This window comes from Hyposmocoma kahamanoa, unplaced genomic scaffold, assembly GCF_003589595.1.
Source record: "Hyposmocoma kahamanoa isolate Upper Pololo Valley unplaced genomic scaffold, ASM358959v1 138, whole genome shotgun sequence".
NCBI classification, from domain to species: domain Eukaryota; kingdom Metazoa; phylum Arthropoda; class Insecta; order Lepidoptera; family Cosmopterigidae; genus Hyposmocoma; species Hyposmocoma kahamanoa.
Window position 1 is genome coordinate 3,058,438 of NW_020653492.1, and position 23,850 is coordinate 3,082,287.

The 23,850-nt window shown below is 36.2% G+C and overlaps 1 protein-coding gene across 1 annotated transcript in view; it reads left to right on the top strand.

Annotated features, from left to right (window-relative positions):
- Window positions 1-23,850, top strand: part of LOC113240433 — a 227,729-nt gene that overhangs the window by 168,916 nt on the left and 34,963 nt on the right. Inside the window, exon 2 of the mRNA XM_026477732.1 lies at window positions 20,477-20,685. Within this exon, the coding sequence (XP_026333517.1) occupies window positions 20,477-20,685 (209 nt within the window). The remainder of the gene's footprint in view (window positions 1-20,476; window positions 20,686-23,850) is intronic.

Genomic DNA, 23,850 nt, shown 5'->3' on the forward strand with positions numbered 1-23,850 from the left:
CGAAACGCATACGGAAGTCCTCGTCAAAACGAATCGTATGAGAAAAAAAAGAAACAGATGAGAATTCCTGTTAGGCTTGTTCGTCCCGTCACTTCGTATCAAACAAAAAGAAGACGAAAAAACAATAACGCACACACTTGTAGCCTTATACTAGAGAAACCCTGCATCGCGGGTACTATAGATGCACACATAGTTAACCACAAATTACACCCAAACTCCCGAGAGAAATAAATGTAGGCTATACAAATACTTCTCATTATTTTATCTCTAGGTGTACAAGCGATATTCGTATTTCCTCAAATTTGAATCGGACTTAGTGCACAAGCGGCATCCGAAGTACGTCCGATTTTTCTAGATTTGTATAGTCTCGGATTAGGAACGGATGCAGTGAGCCAACTCGCTTTGAGGTTTTTTCAAATGTGAACAACAAAAAGAATCATCAATATCGATTCGTGATGTCGGAGTAATGTCCAACTTACAGGCAACAAAGTCAGTTAAAAATACGCGATTAAAAATACAATAGTGAGTCACGATAATTTAAGTGTCTTTGATAATTTTAATAGACTAGCTAAATTGTGTAAGAAAAAAATCTGCTTTTTTGGAAATGCATCTCTAAAAAAGAACCGTCATTTCATGTAGACACATTTATTGAGACAGTATTGACCCACCTGACACTTTTAAATGCTTTCAAAACCTTTACGAGCTTAGGCAGAAGTCAAGAAAGCTTATCGTGATCGTATTTTATTATTTATTTATTTATTTATTTTATTTATTTATTTTAAACACTAAGAATATTACAAAAATATATATACATCACACCCTTAAACCGTATGAATTACAATGGAACACATACGGGACAAACATACAAGCAAACTTTAATTTTTATGCACTTCTGATCTTAAATTGAATACAAGACACAGAATGAGCGATAACAGAGCATGAAAGATGACATTGTGATTTGGATCGCAAAGGGATGCTTCGATGGTTTGGGTATAAGGAAAGGATGGATTTTAATAGAGTAACGGCACAAATTTATACAGCGAATGTAAATGGAAAATACGGATAAGGGTTGACCTCGGTATATATATAGCTCAGATTAAGGATGGTCTCAAAAATGGTAGGTCAAAACATCGAGTATATAACCAGAAATAGCGACGAAATAGGCGAAATAATCTATCCCTTACAACTACAGGCAAATGGGCCTTATATCATTTTTAAATATCAAGTTTGTTTGCGCTGAAATAACAAATTACAAAGCTGAAATAGTACAGCGGCAACAACTGACCTGCGTGTACGTCTAAGTATATTCCAAAAATATTCTGTATTTATTGTTATAAAGATAATATCTCTAACAATGGGGGGGAGGGGGGCTGTTCCATTCGGTGGTGTGGGAAAAACAGCAAAACATCTAATTATAAAACAAACGGAATCACATTCGGTAATTAAATATTAAATATATAATTTTCCATTTTCGTCCATTATAGCAAAGCTCAAGTTAAACTGGTCGATTTGAAGTGAAACAATTAACTACAGCCGTCTATTGTTTCGAATACGAGCTGGCCAATCGGAGCTCTGTTGTCACTGTAATGATTTGGCGGAATAGTTTTCAAATACATTAAATGACATTTCGTCTCTATTTCTGGTTATATACTCGATGTGTCAAAAGTACTAAGAATAAAAAAGTGTATGAAAAGCTGTAGTAGTAAGAATATCCGTAATCTCTGCTATGTTATTGATAAGACTGAAAGAGGAAAATAGTTCCTGTGCATCAATCATCAACCCATTTATACGTTTCATTGCTGAGCAAGGGTCTTCTCTCAGATGAAGGTTTAGGCCACAGTCCGCCACGATGGCCCAATGCGGGCTAGGAACGTCACACGTCTTCCAAGGGTTGCGAACCTTGCTTGACGTGCAGATTTTATTACGATGATTCCTTTCACCGAAAAGATCGTGGTAAATTTCAAATTAAATATAGCACTTAAATTCCGAATAACTCAGAGGTGCGAGTTTGGATTCGAGACCACGACCTCGACTTGAGAGGTCAAACCATTAGGTTACCACTGCATGTTCCTGTGTACAATCCCAAAGAAAACCTAAAAACAAGTCACTTTTATGCGGTGCATATGGTATGCGGTGAAGAGAGGTTTGTCAGGAGCGCAAAAACTAGAGGTTTGTGATCTCTGTCTATCCGAATGGGAGACAGGCGTACAGGTATATAAAGTAAGTAGGTATGCTATTTCTAATTTGTTTTCGTTTCACTAGTTTCCAGAAGATCGCTAGTGACATGGAAACACGGACGCCGGTGAAATATATCTGTATTATGTGTCATGGTTAATGTTGGATGGACGGGTAAATCTATTTTTGCCCAGAATATGAAACGAAAATTAGTTTAGGTTCGTGGTCTTCTTTTGTGTAATTAACACTCGACTTATAAATGAGGATATTTTAAGTTTGATGCCATGGTAGAAAAGAAAAAGCAGCAGAAAGCAGTGGCCTGGTCGAAGTTTTCTTTGTTACACTAGTTTAATGATATCATTGACATCAAGTGACGTAATCATGGAAATAAAAGAACTTAATACGTCATATTTTTGAGACGTTGCGCGTACATCATACGACTAGTGATAAATTGGTGGCCGGATTCAAAAAGACCACCTCTGTTTATCTAGCGTAGTAGCTGGTCTCTAACTATTCATTCATTATAAAGTATGATAGTACTACAATCTATTTTAATACGTGTTTTATGGTCTTCAGGCTTCTTGAATATTGTACTCGACATAATATTCCGGAATATTCTTCCTGACAAAATGGAAAGAAAAACAAATACCCACATGTATTACTTTATTCTACTACTTATTAAGATTCCTATCTTTTCACTTTTATTACGCACCACTAGGTAAAGAGTGTTGTATCTCTTTTCTAACATTAGCTGCAACATCCTTGTATTCCTTTCGTCTGAATATAAATTACCCTTTCAGATATTTGGAGCGGGCTATCTCGATTCAATTTGAACGGCTTATTCCATGCGTTGGCCGCGGAGGCAATATTTTCTGGAATACCAGGCCCTCCAGGGTACTGGACTTGTTACAAATGGTAATAGGCACGCGTCTTGTTTCGGTAGTGTATCATTTTACGATAGTGAATTTTTGAGGGGAAAGGTATACGGCTTGGGTAATATATTTTTACGATAACGGGGGTATTTCGGGTAGTAATGGTCTTTGATGTTACTTTCTTGATTTCGTTCGTCAATCAACAGCAACCAAACCAGAACTGAAAAGTACGTTTTAGTGTAATAAAGACACATGTGATCGTACGTCGAAGGTGCGGGTCACATGGAACTCTAAAAACAATGCCAAATAAAAAGTTAACGAGTGATTTCGTAGGTAGAGTCTTTAAACCTCTGTCCTGATAAGTTATCGTCAGATATGGCCTTATTACACCAAGGGTGCGAAAAATCGAGTGAAATAAGTCAGGATATTTATCTAGACTCTTCTAAACAATGATAATAAAATTACAATTCTATAAAATAATTCTAAAAACCCTTGCCACCCGAATAAAAGTGCAAAAGTTTTTAAATATATTTTTCATCATATTTGCTCGTAAATAATATGATTGCATGCAGACTAACTTGACTATAATGCCCCAAATAAAACCCTCGGGTCTTTTTCTTCCCATTATAGCCATGGTTGGTAAAGAGTTTTTTTATTTGTAACACGACATACTTCCTTACATAGGTTAGGTTCAAGTTCAAGTTAAGTAACTTCCTTGTTACTTAAGTTTAAAATTAAAAATCGCTTAAAGTGTTCTCTAAACAGAAATTTTATTGCAGTTCAGCCACATATTACTTAAAGACTTATTATTAAGAATTTACCAAATTTTATTTTTTACAATCCATTTTTTTATCTTTAGAAGAATTTAAAAAAAAATCCCCGCTATTTGCCAATTCATAATTGTTGTGTTGTGAACCATACTTATGTCGTATTTATTTCCTCGCAAATATGATGAAAAACATTGTATGTATCACGGACGGTCAAAAATACAAAACCCTCGTTAGTAATTTCTTGTTTACCGTTGTTATATTTTTGCTCGAAAAGAGTTTCATAACACAAGTCCTAACGTTCCAAATTCAAAATTATTCTATTAAACAATATCTCAAAATGTTACATAACAAGTAGAGAGGCGTAACCATTTGGCAAAAAAGAACTATTTAGAAACAATATAAAATGACGTTACACAAACACTCTACTGCCTCCTGATTGGTTGAAAAATGAGCGGTAGGTACATGGCCAATCACGGACACGCTTCTTTCCCTTTGGTTTTTTGTTCTATATTGTTTATTTGGCTTTTGTTTGAGTTTATTGTCGTTGATTGTTTACAAAAAATCTTTAAATATTGGTTGTGTTCCATTATTTTAAGAATAATTTAAAAATTAAAAAAAAAGAAAAAAGAATGTCAAATGGCAAATGCGGCTGCATCGTTAACGCGAGGTTTGATTTTTGAAGGTGAAACAATTTTTTTTCAATTTTTTTTTTTTTTTTGGAATTAGTATTCGTATAAAAAAATAAATAAAATAATTAGGCTGCAACGGCCTATTATAATTTAATTTTAATACTGCAAAAATAGTTTTTCTAGGGAAAACATAATAAAATACACGCACGAATAAAAACAGTACATATCTATTAATAATAAATCTAATATCATACCTGTAAGAGCATAACCTTATTCTATGGCATAATATTGTTATTTGTGTAAGAGAAGTTTTTTTTTATTCTACACGAACATCTTATCTTTTATCTTACTTTTTGATAATATTGTACATTTGTAAGCACGAAAAATTCGTGACTTTTTTGTAACAGCCTATAAGTATAATTCGCTATTAAAAAGCAGTGAAAATTTATTTTTCAAGTTATAATTTCATTTGCGACGAAAAAACAGGTTAATTTATTTCCGTCGTTTTCGTTATATATTTTTTCCAAAATAAATCTATCAGGTGCTGAGTTATAGACGTTTTTATTCTTTCTGTTTTTTCTGTAAAAATGATGTTTTGATAATAGACGTTTATTCGGTGGGCCGTCGAATTTTTCATTCATATAAAATGTTCATAATCATCATCAGTTCGTTTATACGTCCCATTGCTGGGCATAAGTCTTCTCTCAGGTGAGGATTTAGACTATAGTCCACCACCCTGGCCCAGTGTGGGTTGAGGATTTCATACCAGGGTTGTTGCGAATATCAGCATCTGCTTCCGCGGATAATCTGCATAAATTAAAATCTGAAATAATATTTCATTACAATACCAAAGAAAATAGAAAGTTTTTTCATGTAGATAGATTCAGTAAGAGCGCGTTCAAATTAGCCGCGTGGCGGTCGCTTGATCCTCGCGCTGTTGAAGTGCGACCAAATTTTCCCATGCCTTTTTTCAGTCGATTGGAATAACTGGTGGAACTTCTATCCCATATTGCATGGTGTTGTTTTACATTCTCTATAAATTCTTCAATTTGATTTTCATACATAGTGGTTAAATTGAAAAATTAACATGTACACCTCACTAACTATGACTGCAACCGAGCAGCGCGACACGAATGCGAGTTTCTAGAAATTGTGTGAAAAGTGAAAGTCGCGCGGCGGCCGCGCAGCAACGCCCTAAGTTTTAAATACTTAAAATCAGCATCCGGATCAGCATCCGCCCAAGCGTAAAAAACAGCAACAATTCTACTTTCCAAGGGTTGTTTTTTTATAGTATCAAGTGACAGGACGGACAAGTGGTGCGCTTTATGGTAAGCTACACGCCTGACCATCTTTAACCTATTGTCTGCCCTTTCATTCTCCTTTAGAAAGAGACAACAATATTTTCAGATCCATCGATTTATTTTAGTTACAAAATTGACATCATACTATTCTTTTAATCTGAAGTCCGCATTGGCGGTGGCGGTCTAATCGGGACTCTCCAAGAAGTGGCATCACGCGTAGCGCGGATCGCAGCGCAGTGGCAGGCAGACGAAGTGATTCTGGCAAACGCGCCCGAGGAGTTCCTCGACCCTATAACATAGAATAACTTTAAATCGCAAAAATTTGATGGGCACTGCTACTGCGCCCGTCTTTTTGAGACAAATTGACAAGTCTTATGTCTTATGCCTGTAATTTCACCAAACCTTTTTCGACGTGTAGGTTTCATCACAAGCGACGTTTACTTTCATCGACAATCAACATCAAATTGTGGAATCAACTCCCGGCGCATGTATTCCCTCCTCTCTATAACATCGGGTCCTTCAAACGTAGTGGGAAGAAGCATTTGGCCAGACCGGCAAAATGATAGTGACGGAGTGAAGATATTTGTGTTTTCCATCCGTTACTCTCATCTCTGGACTGTATTCGCACTTTCCATCAGGCGCGGTGCAGTCATTTTGCCGAGTCACAATAAAAAAAAAAAAACAAGCTCATGGTAAATGTCAAATGAAATTTCGCACATAAATTTTAAAAAACTCACTGGTGCGAGCCCAGATTCGAACCCGCGTCTTTGCTTCAGAGGCGATAAGTCAAACCGCTAGGCTACCGCGGCTTTTTTCAATTCTTATACGCGTGCGAGAATAACATAGAAGGGAATGATAATTTGAATGACGCTTTTTATCCACACAGACTAAGTGAAGATGTTCAATTTCACCCTTGTGCACTTGACGTACCATCAATACGCACGAGGTGTTTCGCTTCCTTTAACGACAGCCAGAGTGTGGAATTTTTTGCCTGCTGATCTGGGGAACATCACCAACAAATATAACTTGAGCCTTTTTAATATAGGAGTGTAAACAAATTTTACACGTATCCTTCGTTTCTTACCACGAAAGAAAAAAATAATGGAAATATCCTGATTACTATCAGAACCGCTGCCGCCAAAAGTCACATATTCATAATTTAAAATAATATAATATTAAATTAATAACGATTGGTCGTAGTTTCGTAATAATGAGGTCGTAGTTATAGTAATTTAAAAATAAATAACGAATTCTGGGTGTTAATATAATTTAAACTTTACCCTGCGGGCATAGCGGTGACAGTTGAATACCTTTTATTGAACATTTTACAATGAAATTCCAATCTAGAGTTCAATAGCAGAACGACAACGAATTTGAGATCTGTGCTTAGTTCTCCAAAAAAGAAGTAACCAATGGCAGCAGTACAAGGTTTATTTTTGTTTCTTATAACAAAGAAATATTACGATAAACATAAATTGAAATTAAAAATAAATAAATTAAATAGGACTTAACAATGATATGAAACACCGCCATAGAAAATATTATAAACGTGACTACCATTTTTGACACGACCATAACGTAGAAAGCGAAAATGGCGGACTAACTGCGCGTACTGATGGCTCGCGTGACACGCAAAGTAAGCACTTCTACTGTATTTAATGTTCTGTGTTTCTTACCCTTAGCATAATAACGCCGCATGTAATGATATGTTAAAGGTGCGTTTTTCACGGGAAAGGCTTAAAAATAATACGAATTATATAAAACAAATTACGTACAACATGTGTAGTTTAACAAACTCTCTTATTTGCGCATAAAAAAGTTATCGACTAAAAGTTTCTAACTTTAAACCCCTCTTCTGAAAAATTGTTATTTTGCTGATATTGCCTTATTACACCAATGGTGCGATTCCTCGATCACATCCAAACTTACTATTATCTGAGATGCTATTTTTCATAAATTATAACATTTTTATTAAAAAAAACGATCTCACCAAGGTTTATAGAAATCGGTTAACGGAAAATGGATGACATTCTATAAACCGGATTCTTTCCCTAATTTGCCACCCTTAGAGGTGGAACAGTTAGGTACCCTCTTTCCAACAAAAAAAGAATCTACAAAATCGGTTCACAAATAATCGGAGTCATCGCGTACCTTTTTTTAAAGTCTATACTGTCCCACTGCTGGGCGACGGCTTCACACCAAGTCCAGTCTTTTAGGCGCATGTCTAGCTCGTCTCTCCATCAACGCTTTGGCCTGCCGCATGGTCGTTTTCTATCTTAGGGGATCCAATCTGTGGTGGCCTTTGCCCACAACGCGTCTGACATGCGGCAGATGTGACCCCCCAGTCCCATTTCAGTTTACCCGCTTGTTGCCCCACATCTACGATTCGTGTTTTGGAGCTCAGAACACTCCTAATTCAAATTCAAAAAAAAATACAGTCGAATTCAGAACCTCCTCCGTTTTTTGAAGTCAGTTAAAAAGAAATCGTTGTAGTATAATAACCTTTTTTTGTGTGGTCGGTTAACGGTAAATCAGATCCAATTATTTGATTTTGAAATTACTTACGCTTTGTTTATCCAAATTTACCTTGAAATTTACATTTGAATCAGTTCTAAATCAGCTTAAAAAGGATTTGGCAATAGCTATTACTGTGTACAGGATGTTGAAAAACAACAGCTACGATTTCATTGAGTTACCTATTGGAGGAGTTCTTAATGAATGTTATTGTGTATTTTACGCAATAACTTCGAGATTTGTAGCAGTAGAGCTCCTTGTGACAGAGTTCGTCCAGGGTAGTACTGCCACCTTATCTATTTCTGCCGCCAAGCAGTAATGTCAGCATTATTGTGTTCCGGTTTTGAAGGTAAGGGTGCTGGTGAAATTATAGGTATATGGGACTTGTCAACTTATGTCTCAGGGTAACGGGCGCAGTGGTAGTGCCCCTCAGATTTTTGCAATTTAAAGCTCTGAGTGGCACTGTAACTGTTATGGACAGGCGTGTAGCTGACTATCTTGTTCGTCCCGCCTTTTAATGTTTAAAAAAAAAAGTGTACCGAAATGGATGATTCTTTTTTTTGGGAAAGGGTTACCTTAGTAGTTGTCCCACTTCAAATTTGAATAAAATAACCCACCTCTAAGGGTGGCAAATTAGGGAAATAATCCGGTTCATTGGATGTCACCCACTTTACGTTAATCGATTTCGATAAAACTTGGCAAATATTAATAATAAGCAGATAAGACTTATAAAATTATAATTATCCAACAAGACAAACAACGATAGGCAGCTATGAAACTTTAAAAAGAATAACGTATATGGTAAAAGAAGTAAGGACTATTTAATTCCAACATTGTTTAACTGTCTTCCGTCATACTGAAAAAACATTAAGAGAACTCACGCGACCTTTAGTAGCGATTCAGTCGCTCGAGTGCATCAATACAAACACGCGTCGCCTTGTGTAACCCCTCTAAAGGTAATAAAAAGTCTGTTAAAAGTTAAATAAAAAGTATTTGTTAGATACTGTAATTTAGGAAATGAAACCATTTTTCCGGATTTAAATCGCGTACATATATTTGTTTTTTCAAACAAACCGACGTTTCGAACCCTTTACAGGTCCCATGGTCACGGTTGACCATGGAACGGTTAAATCCGGAAAAATAGTTTCATTTCCTATGTGTAACAATCGCGAAAACCTAAGAACTCGATACTGTAATTTAATTAATATTATTATTTAAGCATTTATTTTCTCAATTCGCATGTTGTGTTCACGTCTAGTAGGGTACATTCTTCTTGTAACATAATATCAACCAAACACTTTTATCTGAAATTTGAATTGTATCCAATTTTGTGAACAGAATAAAAAAAAAGATACAATGAAGGTAAATATTGAAAAACTGTAACGTTGGTCATTGAAAGTAATGTATATGTGATTAATATTAAGCGTAGCAGCCTCCCGGTAAACTTTTATGAAGTTTGGGAGATGGTTATCTTATTTGTAAAAATGTCATTGAAAGCATAAATCAATTAAAAGAAACAAAAAAATCTTTTAAGGTAGGATGATTTTAATAAAAAAATAATATTAAATCATTCATGTGTTCGTTCGTTCATTCAATTGTCTTGCTCCGACAAACAACCAGACTCGCTAGTTAACTCCAAAATGTAGAGACAAGGGACTTTCAATTTTCGTAATTGTCCAAAATAAGTTTTATACGAATCCCGGGGAAAAATTCTAACTATAACTCTTATTGCTCCTGTCTGTAAGGTGAAGTTCATGGTTATGTAGACGTGTGTATCTTTGTAATTCAGGTTCTGTCGTGCAACACCCTATGTACTTTAAAGGGACAGTCCGGTCTCTAAACCCTTTAAATTAAACCCTTGTTCAAACTACCCTGACCAACTTGTTTACAGATTTTACACACATTGTTAGTTTCAGTTGTAAACATGATAATTTCAAGAATTAATTGGACAGTGAATTATTTGTATTCCCTGTGTCATCATTACAGAACTCATATTGTAGTACTCATCTCACTCGTTGAAACGCGCTGCAAGATTTTGAAGCTATAAATGCAATTTTTATACCATGTCATCTGTGGCTCTGGATTTTTCATAACAGAATTAATCGTATTAGAGTATTTTCCATTACGCATGACATGCTCTGTGTTGTTTTGCTGTTTTTTTAATAAAAAAAAGCGCGCATTTAACCTCTATCTCACCAGATGGAAATTGACGATGAGGTCGATGATGGAGAATGCAGACGTAAATAATGCATATTACTGTTGCCTTAAACATGATCAAGTTACAACTGGGAATAAGTCTGCAGGCAGGAAATTCTACTCCATAGCCAAAGTCAAAGTCAAAGTCAAAGATTATTTATTCCATAGGTAAAATAAATTTATACTTGAAAACGTCACATTTAAGCTACTGCTCGTTCACTACGCTGACCTCCCTGAGAAGAACGAGCAAGAAACTCTAGGGATTGCTCGTTTCCAATAAACTTAAATGCTATGGAATACACTTTGAATCAAATTTGTGTGGATTCTGGAGCCATGTCGTCTTTCCATACATCTTTATCTAACACGTAGTCTTCAATTTTGTAATATGATTTTTCGATCAAAATATTTCCGTTCGCTTATATAGCCGTTCGCCACGTCGCCGTCGACAAAATTTGGAAGCGTTTCGTGCCAATCCTTGGAATATTTACAACAAAGAGTTGGAACCCAGCCTATGTCCTAGTCCCCCGATGATGGAATGGGGAAGGTGAAATTAAGTCGTGCAATTCCATTGCACACTCTCCGTGATATATCTTGTAGAATACCTATAAGCAGACAACTTTACGCTGGTGTGTAAGGTTCTGCAGTTTCGACTCTACGCCATACACGACAGGACTTGTGTTCGTTGGTTTTATAATTTTCAGGGGCTTCAAGCACAGGGCGTGCATCCTCTGCAATATGTTGGTGTATATGATTCTGTCCGCTTAAATAAACAGAGTAGCCAAAGAGTAAACAAGCTACGTATGTAGAGTGCCTAGTCAGTAATAAAAATATGGGTACAACCTTTCATTTAAGATCGAAGCCGTTGTGGTGTTTTTTCCAACTATATTATGTTTTAAGAAATTTTCCTGCAATTGTTTTCAATTACGTGAGAATGACTGAAGCATCATTTGGTGAATTTATTGGAGTTAAGTAGAAATCGTTTAGCTAAACAAGATACAATAATGGGGAAAACTATAAGTCCAGAAGCAAAGCTATTTGTGACTTTAAGGTAAGTTTTTAATGCTAAAATAAACAACATGTTTCTTAAACTCCATCAGCGTTCCATCGACGGTCACGTCATTAGGTTCGAATGTACCTTGGCTAGTGCACAGAAGAATTGTTCAACTGACCAAAGAATGTAAAGTCCACAGGCGTGCACTCTCTACGGTGACTACTTGGCGACTGAAGTGAGGAAAGCGCGGTTTACACGCGTACATTTTGTTGGCTTCGTCGCCGGAGTTGTCAAACTCCACATAGCGGAGCGTCGACAGTGGCTACGCTTCCAAATTGGCGACACGTCGCGAATCGGTAGCCAAGCAAGGTAGCCGCCATACATTTCAATATACATTTTTGGCTACGTAGCTGGCTACGTCGCCATGGCGTCCCGTTGAGGCAGGACACTTATTGAAACTTATTATAATTAATTATTAAACATTAATTTTTCAATAACATTAAGAGCTACTTGTGAAAGAGTCCGTCCAGGGAAATACTGCCACGTTACCTATTTCAGCCGCCGAGAATTACTGCGTTCCGGTTTTAAAGGGTAAAGGGGAAGTTCGGAACGGCTCTGTAACTGTTATGGACAGGCGTGTCGCTTACCGCCGGGCGTACGACTTTCTCTTGCTATCAGAAAACAGGGCATTATTACAAAATATAAAAGTATATAAAAAAACTCATTAAATGTCGAAGGATTCTGCCATGGCTAAAAAGTATCCACTATTTAGTAAAGAAATTTTTATTTCGTTCCACATTTAGTAATATACATATTATATCAATTAATTTATACAACCCCAAACGTCTTTGATTTTAATGTATTCACGTAAACAACCGCTAAAACAGTTTTATATATTACGCTTCAGAAGTTTTAAATCCGTAGATCAAAGTTAAAAAATTGCTTTGGCTAACCGATTCATAGATCGCAATAAGTTTAAAGGTAAAAAATTCATACTAAAAACAGACAAGAACATAAATATACACACGATCGAAAATCCTGTCCGAGCTTTTTCCTTGGGGTCAATCGGTAGTGATGTTGTGGTGAAATAGCTGTTTGAATAGATACCTGTTACTTATTCACTTTAAGTAGGTACCTACGTCAGATTTGTGAACGGTTTTGTAATTCAAACCCCAGTTCAAATAACTTTCGTCTCGAAGACTAGTATACTCTTTATTTGACGTCAGTTGATTGTCATCATCATCATCAATCTAAAAATACATCCCACTGCTGGCCACGGGTCTCATCTAAAGAGAGGGTTTAATGAGACAGTGTTACGAAAATTTTGTGACCAACACAGTGAATTTAGAAAATTATTAATATATAATATATGAAAAAACTTTTATCTACAAAGGCAGTACAATAGTTTTTTTAATATTTTGTTTTGTAGTTATACGTGGGAATGAATATTTTTAAAGTCTAGCCGTACCTCAGGCAGCGTATACCTTCGTTTAATTTTTTTTATAATACCAAATGACGGGACAAACAAGTCTTGCGCCTGGTGGTAAATGACACGCCTATCCATAGCAGTTGCAGTGCCACTCAGATTTTAAATCGCAAAGATCTTAGGGGCACTCCCACGCGCTCGTCACCCTGAGACATAAGTTGACAAGTCCCATGTGCCTGTCATTTCTCCAGGACCCTTACTTACTTACTGCTTGGCGGCAGAAATAGGTAAGATGGCAAAGGTGGCAGTACTTCTCGTCCAGAGAAGTTCGTCTCGTCTTTCGCAAGCAGCTCTACTACTACTAAATCTTAAACGTAAAATCTGACAGTTCGTTAGAAATCGCAAAAATATATTTTGTCGTGTAATAATGTTTTGAGCAATTAGAATACAAGATGCCAGTGAGTAGTTGTGACAACTGTATCCCATCACTAGTGCTAGGGTTGCAAATTATATCAGGTTTACCTGTATTTCTGGGTTTCGCGATTGATGAGGCCTGAAGCAGGCGTTATGTACTTCCAGAACCGTATTTATGACGTCATTTGAAAGGGTTTGGGTATTATTGATGTGGAAAAAGGTGTTTTGGGTGCGGAATACGGAATATAGTACAGATGTTTTGGGGTAAAAATTGATAAAGCGGTGGTGCCAGACGGTGACAATATATAGTTACAAGGAGTCTTTATTGAAACTTAAGACGTCGTGTTTTTTTTTATGATACTAAGTGACAGGCTGAACAAATCATGCGCCTGGCCGTCACTCTGAGACATAAGTTGACAAGTCCCATGTGCCTGTAATTTCACCATGACCCTAAGGCTCAACTCACTTTGGCGCAGAATCGAAGCGTCGCGTCGCGTCCTGTTTTTCAACTGCAACGCCTGGAGATCCATATTTGCATAACACAAATTTGTACCTTAATAATGGGAAAATTGAGATGAATATGCTATAGGCGAAAAACATTGTGACAGTGTGACCTCTTTATACCGTCATCTCACCTTTTTGTATCGCCTCTCTCCATTCGTATCGTATCGTTTTTTCTTCTTCTACTCATATTTAAATTTAAAATTGTTCCATTTTACCTCGCATTCTGATTTTTTTCTTTCCATCGTCACTCTCTGTGTGACCGCGGTAGCGAACATACCGTTATTTATCTTTTTGAATCGTTTACTAGCTATATTTATACAGTTATGCCTAAAATACAGGTACACATGTACTTAGTTTAGGCATCGCAATTGCACTATTAGGCACTAATATTAAAATGTTTAATTTTACCATGATTATTTTATATAATTTAGATTTTTTTTTTGTTTTGTTTATTACTGTTTATTTTAATATTTTATCTTCAATTACATTGTTTTCATTATAATTGTATTAGATTAAGTCATATATTGAAATAAATTTATCTTATCTTATCTTAGTTTACATTTTAAAGATTATATTTGTTAAAACCGATTAAATAAACCGATTAAATATCTATAAACTGGACTTTCAACGTTTGAATCTAAATTTACTAAGTAAGATGTTGGAGGCTGCGAGGCTGCATAGGCTATTACTGCTATCCAGGCTATACACCATTACAATCCACCAGAACGCTCCCAGCACCAGCAGCACCTCCACAACATGACGCGTCGCGACGCTTTGACTCTGCGCCAGTGAGAATTGAGCCTTACCGCTCAAAACCGGAACATAGTAATGCTCACATTACTGCTACTGAGTACTTGCTACTGGTAGAAATAAGTAGGGCGGGAGTACCTGTAAGAACTCTTTCACAAGGAGCTCTACTGCTATTAAAGAATTTCCGGGTTCGATTCCCGGGCTGAGAGAAGTATGTAAGCCACATTTATTTCTCCCGTGAATTTATGGTTGTCTATGTGTGTATCCATGTTACCCGCGACTCAGTGGTGCTATGAGTGTGTGCGTTATTATTATTATTATTATCAGCATCTTTCAAGGTTCCTGTCTGAACCTGATGGATGAAACGTATCGTATCCAGATTGAAGATACCCTTAAAAAAGGCCAGGACAAAAGTATCCAGAAAAAACTGTCGCGTATAACGAGACTAAGGCGAGTGGGGGAATTGAAAGATATGTTAAAAGAGGTCTTATCCCAATGTCAGACAGATTTGATGGTGCGCATGAGTGTGTATAGCTACGTCATTAGTAACAATAATGTGCTGGATAACTACATCAATTACGCGGTATAAAGTGAATTATTCCCTGTATTATGAATACTAGAGCAACGAATTTAACTTGGAGGCTAGTACCCAAAAGATCATACCAGAACCAATTTAGCAAAATTAGTTTCCTTTATTGTTCCTATCGGGACCACTTCATCACGCGCCAAAAGTGCTATTCGGCCACTGAAATAGACTTAATAATACTATGAACAAATTATAATACATTCGGATAAATTCATATCTCGGCTCAGCAGTAATTGCAAAAAGCGACCGTGCTCCAATTGTCATACAAACGAATTATCTTTTGTGATATTTTAATAATAAGTTTTTTATTGGTACGTCGTTGAATTTAAAAATGATTTTGTTTAACTTGTCCACCAAACAAACGCCCACTATACTAAACGCCAACTAATGATTCCTGGGACACTTCATTTGACGTTTCATTTCATCATTTAAAGCAAATTTTCTATCTTTTGGTAGGTCAATGATCTTATAGTTTTATTATTCTAAACGGTGTATAATGAAAAATGCTTTTTGAAATTTTCTCGAATAATATTTTAGAAAATTTCAAAAAACATTTATCATTAATTTTTGGATTACATAAAAGTAATAATGTTTACGAATTAATTCATTGCCTATTATTAAAAATCATACCTTAAGAATATCGAAAACTTTTCGAAATCGATGTACCTCATCTCTAGCCAATGCAGTATGAAGTAACCTTTGCCCGTTATCGTATAAAATTAATAGCCGCGTAGTGACTATTTGCCGCTGTCCGGCTACAACACCAACGTAGCGAGGCTGCCACGCGAGGAAAAGCCTTTGGTGGTGGTTCAGTGCGCGACACGGCTATTAATTTTTTTTTTTAAATAGCTTTCCCCGCTCACTTCTCACAAACAAACATTGATTTAGTGTTATTTTTGCTTTAATTTAATGTATTTTACTTAAACGAAGGCTATTCATTTTTATTTTTTTTTTATAAATAACGCACACACTCAACATAGCCTAGACACTAGGGAAACCCTGTGTTGCGGGTGCCATGGACATACACATAGACAACCACAACTTACACCCAAACTCACGAGATAAATAATTGTAGGCCATACAACTATTTCTCCCGGCCCGGGAATCGACCCTGGGACCTCTGCGTGGCAGTCCGGCATGGTAACCGTTCGGCCACGGAGGCAGTTGATTTAAAAACGAGGCTTATAAAAACAGTTTATGAGTTTATTTTAGTAACAGTAGAGTTCTCGTGAAAGAATTCGTCCAGGGAAGTACTGTCACCTTACCTATTTCTGCGTCCAAGCAGGTCAGCATTACCATGTTTTGAAGGGTAAAGGTGCTGGGGAAATTACAGCCACATGTAACTTGTCAACTTATGTCTGAAGGTGACGGGCGCAGGGGCAGTGCCCCTGAAACCTTTGCGATTTAAAGCTCCAGGCGCAAGAGTCCAGCCACTTAGTATCATAAAAAATAGTTTTAAAAATTACCTCCTAACCTTTTCTTAACTGGTCGAGTGATTGACTTAATATTATCAATGCGTGCCATCACAATATTTTTTCCAAAAGACGTAACTTTTTCGTATTAAATTGTTAACTTTTACTCGATTGTGCGTACTTAGGGTCGTATTCCAGAACTCTACTCAATGCTCAAGTCAGGACTTGAGTATTGCAGTGAACACTGAAAATCATACTCAAGTCCTTGCCATTAGAGTCGTATTTCCAGTGCTTGAAATCATACTCAAGTCTGCTCAAATCCTGACTTGAGCATTGAGTAGAGTTCTAGAATACGACCCTAAGTCTATTTTTTAACCATCACCAGCTATGGCAGATATCAGAAAAGTCTACGTACTCCATAGTACCCTTAGAAGAGATCCATGCCCAGCAGTAGTATTATATCGAGTTGTACATGATTAGGTACTTACGTGTATATTAACTAAAAATAACGGATAACTAACGTATTAGAGTCGAATTTTTGCTCGACATGTTTCAAACCAATTCGTGGTCCTTTATCATGAGATTCGCGCCGTTGCCGTGACCGCGGCGGTGCCTTGACGGAAACTCGAGCAAAAGTCAAAGCCCTGGCAGCCCGAGCACTCAGTACGGCTGTGGGCGCAGGCGGCATCGGCGAGAATCTACCCTCGTTTGCTTCATTCGACTTAAATACGTGAGTTATCCGTTATTTTTAGTTAATATGTCTGAGTCTCACGGTGGTTTTCTATTTAAAACTTAGGTGTATATTTTGAAGTTTAAGGCTTGCCTAGTGTGGGGACAAATACATTTTATGTTATTCTTAATTTTTATTTGTTTTATTTTGTGAATGTGGTAATTTAATCTTAATGCGCTCCGAGAACATCGTCGTGTATACATTTTTAAAATCTTATCTCATGATTGGGAAATCTGCGAATCAGCGTTCGAATGATCGAGAAAATCAATGTTTAAATGAGAATCTGTTTTGAATAAATAATAATGAGTTAGACAATTGAACCTGTCAATGGAATTTTCTTTCTCTGACTGCCTAATGGATTGTACAGTTCCGTGAAAATGATCTCAGAGTTGTGTTCATATATATGTCAACCTTATGTCAATGATATGAAAACTCACTTTTAATTGATAACAAACGAATTTAAGCTTTAATCTTTAAGTACATGTTAAATTAACTAATATGACGTTGATTTTATTCTATTTAGGTGCAAATTTATATACAAAAATTTCTAATATCTTTTAAATTAAAAGAACACATGGAACGTCATTCTTTTGTTGGAAGGTGTGAGAGCTGATAGAACTATACGCACATGGGGCTTGTCCGCTTTGTGTCCAAGGGTGACAGGCCCAGTGGGAATGATCCTCAAATCTTTACCAGCCACCAGGTGTCCGACTTATTTCTCCCATCACATGCTATCATAATAATTTTACTTTTTTATAAAAAAAAGTCATTCAAAAGTTCGTTCGTAGAATTACATATCGCACTTGGCAACTAACATAGTGTTATCTCAAAATAGCTTTAAGTTATATTAATATTATCTATTTAGTTTTAACCGCTCACGCGATACATGCAGCCGTAGACGCATACCACACCTAGAGGTGCCGGTGATGATTTTATACCGATTTATCGGATATCGAAGTTATAACAGGTAAAAGAACTAATATTAATTGATATTTCGGTAACTACTCTAGCAAACCATAAAGTTTTCAATGCCTGGGTCTGTCATTTAAAAAAATAAACAACTTCAAAAATACGTCACGACAATCGTGTGTGTTACTGTTTGGGCTGGTGATTTGTGCTTTTTAAGTGCAGGATTTGCGGTGTATTGCTGCATTTTATTTGAGATGTTTTTGTTTCTAGTACGGAGGGTATTTATTTAGCAATGCAGAGTAATAATTTTTATTTATAAAAACTTGTATTTAAACTGAATGCTTTTCTAATTAGCAAAACCAAATAGCCGCCATTTTGCGGTATAAGGAGCACATCGCGTGAGCGGCTAAAGCGACAGTTTTGTCCTGTTACTTTGAAATTAAATCGTATATGAATAACATATAAATATAGCGAAATTTTGGAGATAAATTATTAATGTTACGTAATTTTGAGATAAAATACAACATAACACAATTTTTGAGATAAGTCTATGTTAGTTATCAAGTGCGATATAATTTGACAGGTTTTATTAAAATCGGTTACCGGATTCATCCCCTAGTTTGCCACCCATAGAGGTGGAACATTTTCTTCAAATTTAAATAGGAACCCTCTTTCCAACAAAAAAGAATCATTAAAATCGGTCCACAAATGTCGGAGTTATCACGTAATATATATACAAAAAATACAATGAAATTGAAAACGGGTGTGTAATGGAAGATATAACAACAAATAAGCTATTTTCACTTGGTATAATAACATTTGATATAATCACTCGCTGTATGTAATCAACAAAAGGCATAATTGTAATGTGTATAATGAACCTCCAGTATAACAAACATTAGGTATAATGATTAAGTGACATAATGAACAAATGGTATAAGTACCAGTATAATGTATTAAATAATATAACACAATATTTCATATACTAACCTAACCTAAACCTACAGGAGAAGGTCGAACCAACTAGCAAATGCAAACAAATTCGATTCTGACAGCTTTGTCATATACTAATCTAATCTAAACCCACAGAAGGAGGTCGAAGCAACTAGCAAATGCAAACAAATTCGATTCTGGCAACTTTGTCATATACTAACCTAAACTAAACCCACAGGAGGAGGTCGAACCAACTAGCAAATGCAAACAAATTCGATTCTGGCTTCGACTAAAAATATGTCATTTGTTGTTATATATTACGAATCGCACCCATTGAGAACCTCCTCCTTTTTTTTGAAGTCGATTAAAAACAACAAATCGAAGGTTTCTCAGTGGTATTACGTGTTGATTTGTCAGTTTGCAATAAATATCCTCATAGCATTTCTTTGAAATAAACTGCCTCCGTGAATGGTCACTATCCGCTCACGCGATGCGCTCCTCCTACCGCAAAATGGCGGCTATTTGGTTTCGCAATTTAGAAAAGCATTCAGTTTAAATACAAGTTTTTATAAATAAAAATTATTATTCTGCATTGCTAAATAAATACCCTCCGTACTACCAACAAAAACATCTCAAATAAATGCAGTAATACACCGCAAATCCTGCACTTAAAAAGCACTAATGAAATATTTGGTGTACTTGGTTAAATATGATAATATTCCGTATGAGTGGTTCTAACGTTTACCATGAAATTACTCCTTAAAGTATAGTTTATAAACATTTATATTCAGGGTAAACTTAAAAAATGCTACTTACGGTATGTTTTCAATAAATAAACACCGAAATCACTAGCCCAAACAATAACACACACGATTGTCGTGACGTATTTTTGAAGTTGTTTATTTTTTTAAATGACAGACCCAGGTATTAAAAACTTTATAGTTTGCTAGAGTAGTTACCGAAATAGCAATTAATATTAGTTCTTTTACCTGTTATAACTTCGATATCCGATAAATCGGTATAAAATCATCACCGGCACCTCTAGGTGTGGTACGCGTCTACGGCTGCATATATCGCGTGAGCGGCTAACCTGGACTGCCACGCAGAGGTCCTGGGTTCAATTCCCAGGCCTGAAGAAATATAGGCCTACATTTACTTCTCTCGTGATTGTGGGTGTAATTTGTGGTTGGCTATGTGTGTGTCCATGGTATCAAAATAATTGTTCGAATAAACGGATTACGAGTGCGACATATCTTTGTATGAGATTGGATATCTGTACCAGTATTGTAGTTTTATATTATCGGTGGTGTTATAACAAAGCCAAGACTTACTTAAGTCACTAAATCATTCCTTTCTTGTTGCAGGGGTAACCAGTCTTCGTGACGTCAGACTCCTGGTAGAACCAACAACAATAATAAGAGGAGGCACTGCAGCGCTAATCTGTTCACGGGATATGCAAAACGCCCCTCTGTATACCGTCAAGTGGTACAGAGGAAATCACGAGTTTTACAGATACACGCCTATGGAAGATCCTGATACGAGGGTGTTCACAATACCGGGAATTTATGTTGACGTAAGTATCGATTAAGTATTTTATACCCTTGGTAGAATTCTTTCTCACGTTTCTCACTGAAAAATCTAAGTTATGACAAATTGACTTGCAGACACCCTATATTGAAATACAGCCCACTTGCATGGTAACTGATATTATCTTCAATGCCAAAAGTAACATTCATATTCGCCACAAAGTAACCTATAGCAGCCTATAGTATACGAGGACATTTACGCAAATGCCGAGCCACTTAGCCATTTTTACTGTCATATAAATATGAAACTTTTTCCCTTAGGACTATTGTCATGTTTGGAGATGTTTTCTTTGTAATAAATAGACGGTTTATTATTGTTAAAAATATGACAGCGAGATATTTTATTAAGGTCGATAAGTTTTGTGGAATAAAACGCATTAGCATTAAAGAACAGACGATTGTTTCCGGTGGGCATGGGTCTCCCCTTAGGTGAGCGTTTTAGGCTTTAGTCCACCATGCTGCCCGGTGCGGGTTGTGGACTTTGCACGTTTTCCAAGGGTGTCCGGTTAAATAAATAATAATGTGGCAGACAACAGCACTAGAATTCCTGCACTTTGAGAGCATCGAGTAACATAATTCACTCCGAAGCCCTACTTTGAACAATCGAACTTAAACCAATTTAGAAAAGTTCAATTTTAATTTTATCCCGTGTTTATTCCGGGACTCTGTTAATCAATCAATCCCAATGGCTTCTTTTAAATAAGTTCAGCTCAATGAAACGTAGTGAACAGTAGTAATAAATAAATAAAATAAATAACGCACACATTCATAACACTGGGAAACCCTGTATCGCGGGTGCCATGGACACACACATAGACAACCATACATTACACCAAACTCACGAGAGAATAAATGTAGGCCACACAAATATTTCTCTCATCGCAGGAATCGAACCCGAGACCTTTGCGTGGCAGACCAGCGCATGGTAACAGTTCGGCCACGGAGGCAGTTTATACAGTGTTCAAATATCGACTATAATCACTTAATTGTCAAATAGTGAATTATCGAAATGTAGAGAATAATATTTCAACATAATCTCAGTACAGTGTACTAAAAAAAACAAATCTCAAAAGAACGTGGAATTACGTCTATTTGCTAAGTTTTATTGGAATATGCCCTAATATAGTTCGCCACTATATGGGACTTGACACAGGAGATAATAAAAATCGGTTCTCACTACACAAAGTATATTGAGAGAGAAAAACGCCTTGAATTGGAGAATAGCAAAGCCAACTATTAAAATAATTGCTCCTTAAGTAAAATTTAGGCGCTATTATTAAAAATTAATGTTCTTGCGTGACCAGCCACCTTTAGAGGTGGATGATTTTCTTTAAAATAAAATGGGACCACTATGGAGGTACCCTCTTTCCAACAAAAAAAGAATCATGAAAATTGGTTCACAAATACCGGAGTTATCGCGTAACATACATACAAAAAAAAACATACAATCGAACTGAGATCCTCCTTCTTTTTTTGAAGTTGGTTAAAAAATAGAAGAAAATAAACATAAAATTATATAACATAAGAAATTATGCTCTTCCCTAAAAGTCCACTAGTTGGCATTGACCCATTTTATCTAGATTCTGCACTGCAGTGTCAAGGTTTGCTTCCAATTGGTGAATATCTCAACCGACTTTCAATAATGTGAGATAAACGGCGGTATTCCTGAAGTCATGGTAGGAACGATTGTAAGGACATATCTGTACATATACTGTAAAGTAACAACCTACATGACGTTTGACTGAATTTGGTGACGCCAAAGAACCCCTTACGTCAAAAATTAAAATTTTCATTAATAATGATGTAAAGGGGATACAGTGAGAGAGATATTACGATTAACTTCCGTGTAGAAATAGGCGAATTTGCAATAGATCGTTGTGTAGAATAAGTTCGAAACAAATTTTTCGAAAAAATTAGTTTAATTCTTGACCGTAATAATCAGAAACAAAATTAAAATGGGCCAATAATCACCTAATCATCATATTAATAATATATTTTAAATTAATATTTGAACTTTGCAAATATTTTTTTCGGATCTGAATCACAAAACAGTTAAGAAAAGTCAGCCGGGACCATTGATCTACCAACATATAGCATTTATAAAAAGTCCGCAACGTTGGTTTGTTTGACAAAAAAAAAACAAAAAATTTAGATTCAATCGTGAAACCCTAAAAACTCGATACGGATTTAAGAAACATGTGTCCTTAATTCAAACTTTGAACTGACATTTTTAATAAGATAAATAGGATCAGACACTGGCGAATTTCTGAATGTATAATATTTATTGATACGTCTGTGAACGAGACTCGTCAACGATACTCATTACGTTTTATTTTGGTACAATGTATTATCATTAGTGAATTGTTCTGTTCGAAATCAATGTGGGGATACCATACCTCTCCAAAAACTTTCAAATAAATAAAATACAAAACTTTCGCAATCCCGAAAGCTACAATTTGGGCCTATTCAAGACTGGATTGAATAGGCATTTACTAGACAAAAACGCGTAAAATCGTCGGCCACATCGTAGCTTGGCAAAAGGTGACATTGGGAACAAGCGTTCGTCTGTTTAAAAAAAATACAGATCTAACTTTTTACGGAATTCTTCTTCTTGGTGTGCCACCTCCAAACAAACGTCGACCATCATAATAGTCCTTGGATTCGTTCTGTGGTACTCACGTTGAAAATGTGGCCCATTTGTAAGTGTTCTGTGGCCCTGGATTTTTTCTTGTAGAGTGAGTTGCAGTAGAATAATGTGCCCGAAGTAGTACAGTAGTACAGATGGTATTCGTAATTTTGGTATTTAAAGAATATGCTTTGATATCCACTAATCATGGCTACATAGGGAATAAGCTTTCAAAAATGAGATTGGTTTTACCTTTCGCGAACTCATTTCAAAGTAAGACCTTTTTGGAAGCGCTTTGAAGGCTTTGTTTAAATCCTTTTGTGTGAGAGGAGTTATGGCGATCGTTGTTATTAATGTGTTTTAAGAATTCCCGCTAACGTCAATTCCAGTTTTAACTTTTATCAAACTGGATTTCCCAGAACAGATCTCGGTGCTGTTACTTATCATTTATTATACCGAATGCACTATACAAGCAACTCACGTTGTGAACAATGTTATCAAGCTTATTTGCATAAAAATTTATGAT